This window comes from Mauremys reevesii, linkage group 2 (assembly GCF_016161935.1).
Source record: "Mauremys reevesii isolate NIE-2019 linkage group 2, ASM1616193v1, whole genome shotgun sequence".
NCBI classification, from domain to species: domain Eukaryota; kingdom Metazoa; phylum Chordata; order Testudines; family Geoemydidae; genus Mauremys; species Mauremys reevesii.
Window position 1 is genome coordinate 20,611,280 of NC_052624.1, and position 12,371 is coordinate 20,623,650.

The window sequence follows — 12,371 nt, forward strand, 5'->3', positions numbered from 1 at the left end:
CAACTGTCCAGTGTACCCAAAAATCAGAGTTTAGAAAAAATTTGACCTGGTGCTTCATTTGTCAACAATCATAAAAATATAAATGTGAAAGGAAAACGTGAAAATACTTTGAGATCAATTGAATATACAATATTTTGTAATAAAGATGAGCTCAATGTGTATGTCTGTATACGGATAGACAGATGAGGTGAGGCAGAGGTTTGATGACATTCAATGGGATATAGGCTCCTATAGCACCTTTGAAAATTTTATCCACGGTCCCTCAAACTTCATCTAAAAAATTCTCTAAATTTGTAATGCAAAACAGTAGAGTACAGTAGTGAATAAAAACATTTTCTGCTCCTTATAATAAGCCCTAGAATTGTAATGCTGTTTGTTTACCAACAGCTTGATGTTTAGCACGTTTGCCAGCATAGACTTATACTAACAAATAAATGTTTAATTCTCTCTTTGTCACTTACACACATGCATGATGTGCATTGGCAACTTACCTACCCAAGTGTTTGCCCAAGTCAGGGTTTTGCATGTACACTCCCAATGGAGTGCATGCAAAGTAAGCCCACTTTTGCACCTGGGTAACTACAAACTTAGGCCCTGATCCTGCAAAGACTTACACACTCTAAGCTTTATGCATTGTGGTCCCAATTCAAGAAATCTTCCTTGTCCAGGAAACCACTTAAGCATGTGCTTAAATGGAGTAGAAAAGGAGTAGATTTCATAGTTCTACTCACTATGGAAGTCTCTGCAGGATAAGGGCCTTACTCTACACCAGGTTCTAAGGGAGGTCAGAATGTCAGAAAATCAAACCATTTTTAAGTAGATGTCTAAACGTGGAGTTAAGAGCGTAAATTAGGCACTCATGTTTGAATATTTTGGCCTATGATTCTACAGGTAATGTCTACACAAGAACTTTTTAAACATAATTCATATATTTACACGACTTGGTTAGTTACATGTGATATCTTTAAAAGACATGTACAAGCTCAGGATCACCTACCACCTAAATGACAAACGCTGTCTAAAAGATAATTGGTTTTATACCTCTAACATTTCTAAAAGTGCAGGAAGGTTTTCAATGCATGACATAAATCCAGCTTCAGACATGAACTTCCAAAAAGAAAGCTAACCGAGAAAGATTTACCTGCCAGAAGTCAGCAACAGTAGCAGGAAGAGGGCCCTGAGTAGCAATATATGCAGGGTTCCTGGGATCATGGTCCATCTGAAGTGAGAAAAGAGAACAGACTGAATTTATTCAAAGCAAAAAAAACCCCAACCTCTAGATGGGTTAGGGAAAGAAAGTGCTTCTGTCTACAACCAAGGACCATTTAGAGGACTGCTGTGCCCCCATGTCCTTTGACGGTGAGCAAAACATTTTATTTCTATTCATTATGTCAGAGGAGCTTCCTTTCCACAAAAGAGTCAGGTTACCAGATCAACATCAGCATGACTGATTCTCAGCATTCTGTGTCCTAAATATGTAGTGTAAGATCATTTAAGAGAAGTTGCAGACAAAAGCATTTACTTGAGATCCATGATCTTGGTTTCATAGCAACCCAGAAGTCATTTTGAAACATTTTTCTTCACTGAGTGTTAGGAATGCTGGGCACATCTAAATAACTGGTCCGTTTCCACCGTGCCACTGAAGGGCACATATAACAAGCAAAAATGGAGAACAAATTCAGTTTCTGGCTAGTTGGTTTGTCTAAATCAGGGGTCAGCAACCTCTGGCACGCGGCTCGCCAGGATAAGCACCTGTGGTTCGCTGCTTCAGGCCAATGGGGGCTGCGGGAAGCGGCGCTGGCCGAGGGATGCGCTGGCCGAGGCTTCCCACCGCCCCCATTGGCCTGGAGCAGCAAACTGCGACCAGTGGGAGCTGCGATCGGCCGAACCCGCCGACGCGGCAGGTAAACAAACTGGCCCGGCCCACCAGAGTGGTTATCCTGGTGAGCCGCGTGCCAGAGGTTGCCGACCCCTGGTCTAAATGCATGCTTCTAGCCTCAATAGAGGGAGTTCTGCTTAAAGACCTTAATTATAACATTTAATTCAAAGACTGATTGAACAGGGAGGAAAAAAAAAGCTAAGAAACAAAGCCACCAAGAGTAAATAGGATTAGTGTGTTACAATGAATGTTTTCAAACTGATGGGTAGTTTTCTTGGTCTCAAATCTCAGGCCCCATTCTCCTGATAAAGAGAAGATCGGCTGAGGGATTTTTTTTTTTAAATACTCATTCTAACCCTTAAGAGACCAACACAAAACTTTGAATGTAAAGAGAAAGGGCCAAATTCTGCTCTCGTGCAACTCCCGTTGAAGTCAGTGAGAATAATTTGTAGCCAATGCCAAATTACTGCAAACTGAATTTGACTCAAAAGACTTTACTTCACCCCAACACAGTTTTTTGCACTATACGTGAAGTTAAGATCTTAATAGGAATGAATGCAAGTCATATTTCCGTTAACAGGCATCTACTGAATTTATTCATAGCCTATCAAAATTTTCAGTGATGGTGGATGTCAGCATAAAAGAAGGCACCTCATAATTATGTGCAATAGAAAAGAGGGAAAGAACATAAAAGAACAGATGTAAGTTATTCTAATAGAACAACAATGTGATGAATGTTGCAAAAAAGTAGAAAAAACCTTATGCTTCTAATTTTCTGATGCATAATTAAAACTGCACCTAATATTAAAATTCACCCATGACAACACAATGCAAGTAAAATTATGTTGATGAGTCCATTTTAATAAAAGCCTACTTTTAAAATACAACACACTGTTAGAAGAAACCTTGACAAAAATAAAAGTGTTTAATTCCTTGTTTGTATTATACTCTTGTTTGAGCGACTGATTCATTGAGATGTTTCCCTATTCTGCAAACAATTTGGCAGAGCAACGCTGCCTTTTGTCAAAAGCAATTCTGGAGGCAGGACATTTAGTATTGCAGGTATTTTGAGATCAAGAAAAAAATAGCTTTTTTTCACAAACAGAAATATGATTATCAGCAAAATTTGGGAATCAGGTAAGAAGGACCCCATTTTTCAAAAATAAAGTTTATAATTAGGCATCTAAATAAGGGCCCAATTTAGCAAAACATGTGATTAAGTCCCATTGACCTCAATGGGACTTAAACATAGACTTAATTGCTTTGCTGAACTGGGCCTAAGTAGTTTGGTTTTCAAAAGCAATCTGCCCATAAGGTCCCACTGAGCTCAATGGAAACTGCAGTGTGCTTAGCACTTTTGAAAGCAGGCCACTTTTTAAATATCTAATTACAGATTTCAGAGCTTGACTTTAGGCTTCTCCCTGAAAATCTCAGCCAAATCAACTAAGTATTAAAGATCATAATTTGTCTGGATTTTTTTTAAACTGATCACTTGTGTGCATGCATGTGTATACACCAGAAAACAAAGGCATAAGAAGTCAGTGATGATGTAAGTAGCACTGTCATGGAAGAAATACTTCTAAACACTCAGCTATCTGATAAATCAGGAATAGGCCACTCTTGGCATTTCAGCATTAATCAGCTACTGTCACAAAGGTGCTGTTTGGAACGTGGCAAACATCATAATGAGCACAAAGTGGTGAAATGTATCATCAATTTAACAATAACTCAGAAGACAATTATAAGCGTTAACATTCTGAGCACATTCTGTTGTACAGAAAATAATTATAAGCAGGAACACTTTGTATGCTGAGAGCAAATAGAAGATGGCAGAAAGCCCCATCATGCTATTAAATTATCTTTAATTGAACAAAAATAGAGCAAAGACTAAACTAATTAAACATAATTCCTGTTTTTGTTAACTTTTTTATATTTACAACTCCAAAGACTACATATTTTATTAAGACTTTGAAAAGTCACCACTTTGATCAAATTTGATATGATGTGATCTGGATAATTGATGGGTCTATTTGTTTATTAATGTACTTTTAAAAGACGGTCATAGGCACCAGATGGGCCCTCTTTTATTGTAGTTAATAACTGGAATAAATAAATAAAATCAGTAACATTTTTTAAACCAACTGATCACTGAGCAAAGCACAGCATTTTATATCCTCACCTAGTCATTATCCTCCCTCCAGGATCCATTACCCCGTTTCTTCCCCCAAATTAGACAAAAAACAAGTCATCCAGAGCAGAAGACATCAGACCCCAAACTATCAGCTTATTAAAACAAAAATCAACAGGCCTGATTTGCTAAAGTTTTGTCCTGGAACAATTTTTAGAAACCACGTTACATATGTAATTGTTCAGTGAGAACAAGATCTCTCTCTGCGCCTACCCCTCTCCGCCGCCCCCCCAAAAGCTCAAAGTTCACATGCTTTACATCAGCAGTAAATGGCTCAGCCACTTTTAGAAAGAAAGTGGTGCAATTATTACAAATGTTCTACTATAATGGAATTTTCATTTTCCACTGCTACACAGGAATGGCAGAAAACGTTGTGTGATAATGTACCAGTCTATTTTTCCATGATTTCATTTGGGGAAGGGAAAAGAAAAGGATCAAGGACCACTACAAACCAAAGCGCAATTAACTGCATTAATTATGATTACTATGACTGCTAAAAGTTCACAAGAAAGAAAAACTATGCAAAAAGAACCTCAAAGGAATTATCTATCCTATTCAGACATTGTCAGAAAACGGAGTTTTGTAGAAGATCAAATCAAATAACTCATAAACCTAAGATGGGTTAATAACATATCTTGTGGCTTTCTAGGGTATTTTAAAATGAAAGTTGCTATACAATATCTTAAACAGGAGAACAGCACAATGAACATAATGTCATGATTAGTAGTGCCCAACTTTAACTGCAATAATTTCAGGTTCTGATACTACATAATTATATTTCCATCTTTACATAGGTACAAAATTAAAACTACTACTTTAATTCTGCTTTTTGTTTTTCTGAATACAACACTATACAACTTGCCCATGCTAAGACTTTGCACAAATCTCATTAATTTCTACTCACAGTAAAAACTCTTTGTTTCACTGGGTGTTTTAGACAAATTAGGCTGTTGCATGATTTCACTGATATTGCTAATGAAATACAGCAAAATCAGTATATTCCAGTTGTAATCAGCCAACTGTACTGTATTTGGATTTAAGTTGTTTGTAGGTACCTGATAACTATTGTTCATAAAAGAGCAAACTAAAAGCATATGTGTATATCTACATTATTAACCATTATGAAATCTTATGTAATTTATAAATTTATTACACTGACATATTCATTGACCCCTAGGATCATTACTATACACAGACTAATAGATAGATATGCTGGGTCTGATATGAGCTCATTTACACCATATTTACATGGATTTAAAACCACTGACTAATAGAGTTACTCCTAATTTGTACCGGTGTGAGACTGGAAACAGCATATCCACCTTGTATGCAAGACTGGTACATCTATTGTTTCTACAGTTTTTATCATTATAATGCTAGGAAAGCAGGTTAAGCACTCACCAGTGCCTTAAAATATACATATAAAACAAAGCAATTTAAAATGCAGTTCTCAGATCTGATTTTTTTGCAACATTAATACAGTTTACTCCTACATATCCTTTCATTACTTACAGGGACTGTAAATATTCGTGTGTTAGCACTGAAATTTCTTTCCTTAATAGTAAGCCTAACCAGCAAATACAGTACTATTTAGTCATCACTTTCATCTCTACGTTAAAATAAAAAAAAGGTGGGGTGGTAATTGGTCCCTATCTTTATACTTGAATTAAAATTTAAAACAATTTAAAAATCTCTCTCTTAAAAAACCATTATGGAATGAAAGAAGTAAATCTGGTTGTGAATGCCATTATTAATTTCAGTGTCTATTCTCCATGATAAAATTTGTATGCTGTGTTTGAACAAACTGTCATGTTAATGACATTCCTCAGTCTGGTGTCTTCAGTAATAAGCAAGCTGAGTTTTTAATGTAGTTGATGGGGTTTTTTTCCCCTCTCAGACACCCTATGAGGAAAAACAGAATTCCCATTTACTTTCATGACCTCTGATTTAAAAGCAGAGATTGCACATTATTTACTACTGGATGATTTCCCTGAAATTTAATGAGGACTAAGTACAAATATGACAGATGTAATTATCACAGTTTTATTCTGCACAGTCAGGGTCTCCTTGTGCTGTAATTGCAAGCTTTTCATTCAACTGCTGGTGGCAGAGTTATCATCTTAGTACTCGATGTTATTTTGAGGAAAGGAAAGCAGACCTCCACCTCACTTTCACGCCATGGAATTTCATAAGAATCCCTTCTGCCTGATTTTACACTAGAATAAAATTAAAGGGATAAAGAAAGAGCATTGATCAAATCGCTCTATTAACCTTCCCCACACACTTTCAACCATGTTGAGGCCATGAGTCCAACCCCTGTTTTCATAACATACTGGGAGAAATGGAGGTCTTGAAGAGGTAGCTTTTTTAAAAAGAAAAACATGTGGGCAGGTGGCCAGCTCATTGTGTAGTGTGGAGAATTTTTTTTTCAGCCTGTATTGCTGCACTCATTTAGACTTAAATCAAGGTTGAGTGAGCCCCAGCTGGAGATGAGACCACTAACCCCAAAGCTGGATATATACACAGCTACAAGTACACCCCTGGAAGCCTCCTTTTCTGAGTCTTGAATATAATTGCTTTATTTTACACTGCAACCTCAGACGGCTCACACATGCAAAGGGAAACAATCCTCTTCTAGTTCAGTTCAGACTGTACTGATCTTGTGTTATTAATGGTCACACTGCAGTATCCTACAATACTCACTTCCAGTCCAAGCACTCCAAGGCACAAGTGCACCAAAAACGTCATTGTATTGACATGATAATTACTGAGATTATTTAAACTGAAAGGCAGAATTCTAAAAAAAGATACGGTATGATTATTGCAAGAATGAGTAAGGAGGAATCACTGGTATTTCAACTCTACTGTATGTTTCAAGAAAGAACAAACCAAGTATGTAGCAAATAAAGCTAAGAGAAAATATGTCAGACAAAAGCAATAGCAATACGCAATACAGACATTAGGCTCTGCCTTCAATGACCGTCCTAACTGGGTAAGGCCTGCAGATCAAGCTTTCCATGTGCTCTTAGGGACTAGTTCTAAATGGGTCCTGACCTGGGGACAGAGGAAGGATTGTGAAGTCTCAAGATTTGCTACAAACTAGAATGGCTCAGTCTTTCCAGTTTTTCTCTCCATTATCTGATGAACTTATACCAAATTAACAAATCTAGCTAAAACAAAACACCCTTGGCTTTGCTTAAACTTAGCGAGCTTCTGACAACTAGGTTTCCACTGTGGTCTTACAGATGCCCCAGAAACCGCCCACTGCATCACCTTTGGGAATGACACAGTCTGTTGGTTTGCAAACAGTTAAAATTGAATACAACAAACCCTTAGGAAACCATTCTAACCTTGCAACAGTTTCCTTCTTTCATGTAACACAGACTGTGTTTGTCTGATCTCCACAGCCTTTTAATAAACCTGGGCCAGACTGTTTCTCCTGTGGGGTAAACACTCGCAAGTTTCTCTTTGCAGTTGTCCCCAGACGGTGGGCTCAATCCTGCAACATACCGCAGCTCTTAGCAGGACTATCCGCACAAAGGTTCTGCGCCTTTGCACTGACTCTGGGGGCTCCATTCCCACCTATGCCCAGGGGACACCTTTCTCTGGTGCCCCCGCCCATTCCATCACCTCAAGCGTCTGTGTATTTTCATTTAATAAAGTTTAAAGGAACAGATAACCTAGAGATTTGTATACGGGTCCATTCCCAAGCACTCTGGGTGCTTTACAGCTATATCAGACAATGAAGACCAGACTGCTGGACTCTTACTCACAACCACTACTCTTGTAAGCAAGTGCTCACTAATACGAATAAGTGGTTCATACCCTAGCCCTTAGAAAACAGAATATCATGTTTACAGCTCCCAGTCCTGTCTTCAGAGCAAAACCTCTCAATCCGTACAATTAAACTAAGGCGTGGTCTACAGTAGCAATTTAGGATGCTATAACTATGTGACTCATGAGTGTAGAAAATCCACACCCGAGTGATGCAGTTATACCAACCTAACTTCCACTGTAGCCAGTGCCAAATCAACAGGAGGGCTTCTCCTGTCAACATAGCTACCACCTCTCAGGGAGGTGGATTACCTACACTGAGAGGAGAAGCCTTTCCATCCATGTAGAAAGCATCTTCACTGAAGCACTACACCACTGCGGCTGTGCCACTGCAGCCTTTTAAATGTTGACAAGCCTGAAGGCTTTGCAAGGCTTGATCAAAACATAACTCATTGACTGTGTCCTGAAGAGAATTAAACAATGAATGATGGGAAAGGAAGAAGCCTTAAAGCTCCAGAGGCAGAACCTCAGGTCTGGTTGAGTTGTGCACAGTGCACAATGGGAGAGTGAGGGAGTGTGAAATGGTGGCTTTAAGCCATCATTATGATCCCTTGATCCTCATGCTGACCAGGGAATGGTCCAGTCCCAGACAGATACAGGGCAGCCTAAAGGCTGCTCTAACTTATGCTCAGCTGCCCTTGACCCTAAAGGGGCCATCCCAGCAGCTGGGGATCCCTGGAGTGCAGTGATACTCTGGTCATTCCCCTTTTCCCTAGGGCAGGAGCCACAAATGGCTAGTATGCCACCAAAAGGTTTTCTTACATATTGGATCTAGCCATATGAGGATTTTCCCTGACTTTTATGGCTGCTTTGCATGACTGAACATTAGAATAGTCAGAACTGGACTGGTGGTCTGGTACCCAGAGTACATATTAGGCACAAAACCCTGATACTCCACAGCACCCTAAAGACTTTCAGGAGATTTGGTATCTTCTACTGAGTCTCATTAAACTGTTTTATACTCAAGAAAATCAAACCTTTCAAATTCTGCTCAAAATACCAGATGCGTAGCTCAGAGTACAATCCCAACAAGATGCTCTTTTAGAAAGGGAAGTGTTGTCAACAAAAATAGGAAGGAAACAACCTGCAATTTCAAATCTTTCTGTTGCAATTTGCCAGTTGCATAGCCCACACAAAATGATTTAACTGAGAGAGTGACACTGGAAACTAGTCCAGGAGCCAGTAATAAGATACATAGCATGGTACAGTGTCACCTAATTCTCCAGCCTAAATGCTTGGTCAAAGTTATTTCTTTCTAATGATTGTCAGTGTCCTAAAGTGACACAAATAAAAATCACCAGTATAAATAGCCCCCCAACTGGCAGCCTCAGAAAGGCAAGGACTAAGTGGACAATGAGAGAACACTACTCCCTCATGCCTACAGATGGTTCTACCAGGTCAGGATTGAGACACCATGACAGGGCAATGCTGCTAGCTGTGCCATACCTGTTCTGTACCTAAAAATCAGAGAGGCTTTTGATCTCTAAAATGATTGCTCTGGTATCTTTCACGGACAAAATAAAAGATGCATATTCAATTTGTGTGGGATGGGAGAAGTACAAGGTGGCTTGTTAGAAAGTTTGGAGGGATATGACCTAAGAACTTCATTGACCTAAACTGGCATTTGAATTATAATATAGGTGGTGGTAAGAGATTATATTCTCTGCTTTGCCAACAGCAAGATCAAAGGTAGACACAGATAGCTGCAGAAGTAAATCACTCAGCACCAAGAAGGCAACAGATGAAGGAAGGAAAGAGGAAGGGTCACCTCTGAAATTTGAGGAGCAGCACTGACTGGCTTTACAAGAAGCAAAGCCCAGCCCTTTGTGGCTATAGAAACCATTCTAATACATGGCAGTTTTTAGGATGGGGAAAGTAAGAGTGAAAACTTAGTGTGACAGAAAGGCAGGCAAACCTCCTTACACAATGGAAAAGGTCTGTTGAATTAAAATGTACCATGCTGAGTTGTGCAGTTGACAAGTCACTACTGTCAGGTACAGGAAAATAATATGTAGATTTAAGACTAGTTATCTATTGGCATTATTGTCCTTTGTCTACAATCTTCAAAAGGCATTATGTGCAAGTGTATGGAATTTATGTATTTGTACTCCCAAGTGATGGCTTGAGTCATTAATGTTGGGGAACTGGAGGTAGAGATAGACCCAAGACACTGTTATTACATTGGTGCCTTGCATCAAGTTAACATTTTATACTGATAGGCTAAGGATAAATGCTGGATTATTTGGATTAATTCACATTGTATATTGTACTTACAATTGGGCTGGCATTGATGTAGTCAGAATTGTCATGGCTATTTTCAGCTTTCAAGCATATCCTGGAATGATCATCTGTAAAGGCAAAATAAAATATAGCATTTCCACCCAAATTTTCCACACTTGTTAAGTTAAAAATAAGTAAAGGCAAACTAATGTACATTTCAAAAGCAGACAATGTAAAATATTGGGGGGGGAGTTATTTTATTTTAACTACTACGTCGGTTTAGCTTTGCTACAGTCCCAACTTCATTCATGAAATGAAACTCTTTGAAAGAAGATTTTAGATGCTAACTTCCGAAAACATTTTCTCATCAGAAATAACAATCTACCAGATGTGGAACAGTCTCACATAAGAAGAGGGACAAGCTCCATTGCTCATGAAATTTAAGACTAGACTAGGAAAAAATCCTAATCTGTAGAGAACAATCCTGCACTTGCAGGGAGATGGAAAAGGCCCATTGGGTCATCTAGTCTATCTAGCTTCTTTATAAAATGATATTGTTCTGAAACAAAGCCAGGAGTTAATACACACAGACCTTGCATTTCTGATTATTTCCAACAGGAACAGCAAAATACAATTTATGGCTGGATTGTGAGATAAATTGCCCCGATTAAGGGACAGCACATTGTTGGGCTGCTGCTGGAGCAGCGTGGGAGGGAACTTGTGATTCAGAGTCCCTCTGCCACTTCCGCTGGGAGACAGTAAACTGTGTCCAGTACATACCCAGTACATGATCTGGCAGAGCTACCCTGCTCAGTGCAGAAGTTGGATGGAACCAGGCCCGTCGACAGAAGTCTGGGGCCCTGGTACATCATGTTCACTGGGGCCCCATTCCCTCCCTTTTCACTTTATTCACACATGCTACAGAAGTTTTTTTGGTGGCCCCCCTGAAATCAGAGACCCGGGTCAACCATTCCAACTTCCCTCCCCTCTCATCAGCCCTGGATGAAGTCAAGGCCCTGCCTGATCCCCATTCCCTCTCACCCATCTGTGCAGCTCTGAGAAGCTTTCTTCGACTCTCACGGTACTACTGATGATGAAGGCAGCCTATGCAAGGTTGCACGGATGGGCTTTTGGTCTCCCTGCATCACCACACTAACGAGGCCATGATTTGGCTCATTAGCACTAATAGAATTGTGTCCCAATTTTATTAATTCTCTACACTGTGTAACATTTAATGGGACATCCAACAGCACAATTAACACACAAGGAATAAGATGAGAAGACATTAGATCTGCCTACTTTTATTTTTGAGGGCTGAGGTGGGTATTGAGTATGTAAACAAGATGGAATGACCACCTTGTGTTTTACATCAGATAGATTGGATTTCTCATTTGTATGATCTCATGAAATGTTATTTACAGCCATTTGATCTCATCAGCAAAATTACCCCAGCAATGGGAGCACTTCTGCCGAAATCCAATTAGAGATACAAAAATAATGTAGAAGGACTGAGCTACTCTTGGCTCCTCTCATAAAATTATTCCATAAGTGGCACATCAACATAAAACAAGAGGAACACCAAAAGACAGAGGAAAAAATGTCAAGCTATTCAACTCAGGCTTCCCTGTGAAACCACTATACAAAATTAAAAAAAGATTTATGATCCAAAACGTTAGTTGTAGTAGATCTCTTAGGAGGAGAGATCCGTACTTAGGGTATATCTACATTGCAATCCAAGGTGTAACTGCAGCTCAGGCAGACACACCTGCCCTAGCATGGTTAAAAACCACCAGTGTAGATAGCATTACAGGTGTTGGGGCAGATTGTGCAGGCACACTGGGGACCCAGAGGACCTTCTCACATATATATATATATACACACACACACACACACACGTAAAACACTGTACTGAACTGTAGAACCTGTGAACTGTTGAAGAATAAAAACTAAATATTATGTGAAGCTACACACGATCCTACTTTGCACTTAGTTCACTTGATATTAGCCAAAGGTTAACTTTTCTCACATTTGTACTGAAATCTAGTTAACTTATTTCACAGTACCATTCATGCAAGGTACACAAGGAAAAACATGCATGGTAGAGAATTCATACTTACTAAATGAGTCATTTATTTTTTAAAAGGGTATATAGTTTTCCATACAAATATATAACCATCAACCGATCAAAATGTAACCGTTGAAGTTCTGGCTCACATTTCTTCACCCATCACTGAAATACCTCTGGGGTAT

At 39.1% G+C, this 12,371-nt stretch overlaps 1 protein-coding gene across 2 annotated transcripts in view; it reads right to left on the reverse strand.

Annotated features, from left to right (window-relative positions):
• The window catches only part of PTPRN2 (protein tyrosine phosphatase receptor type N2), a 940,168-nt gene that overhangs the window by 48,506 nt on the left and 879,291 nt on the right, over positions 1–12,371 (reverse strand). For both annotated transcript variants that reach the window (XM_039523677.1, XM_039523678.1), the window contains 2 exons: positions 10,176–10,249; positions 1,142–1,219 (listed from right to left, as the gene is read on the reverse strand). In XM_039523677.1, the coding sequence (XP_039379611.1) occupies positions 1,142–1,219; positions 10,176–10,249 (152 nt within the window). The remainder of the gene's footprint in view (positions 1–1,141; positions 1,220–10,175; positions 10,250–12,371) is intronic.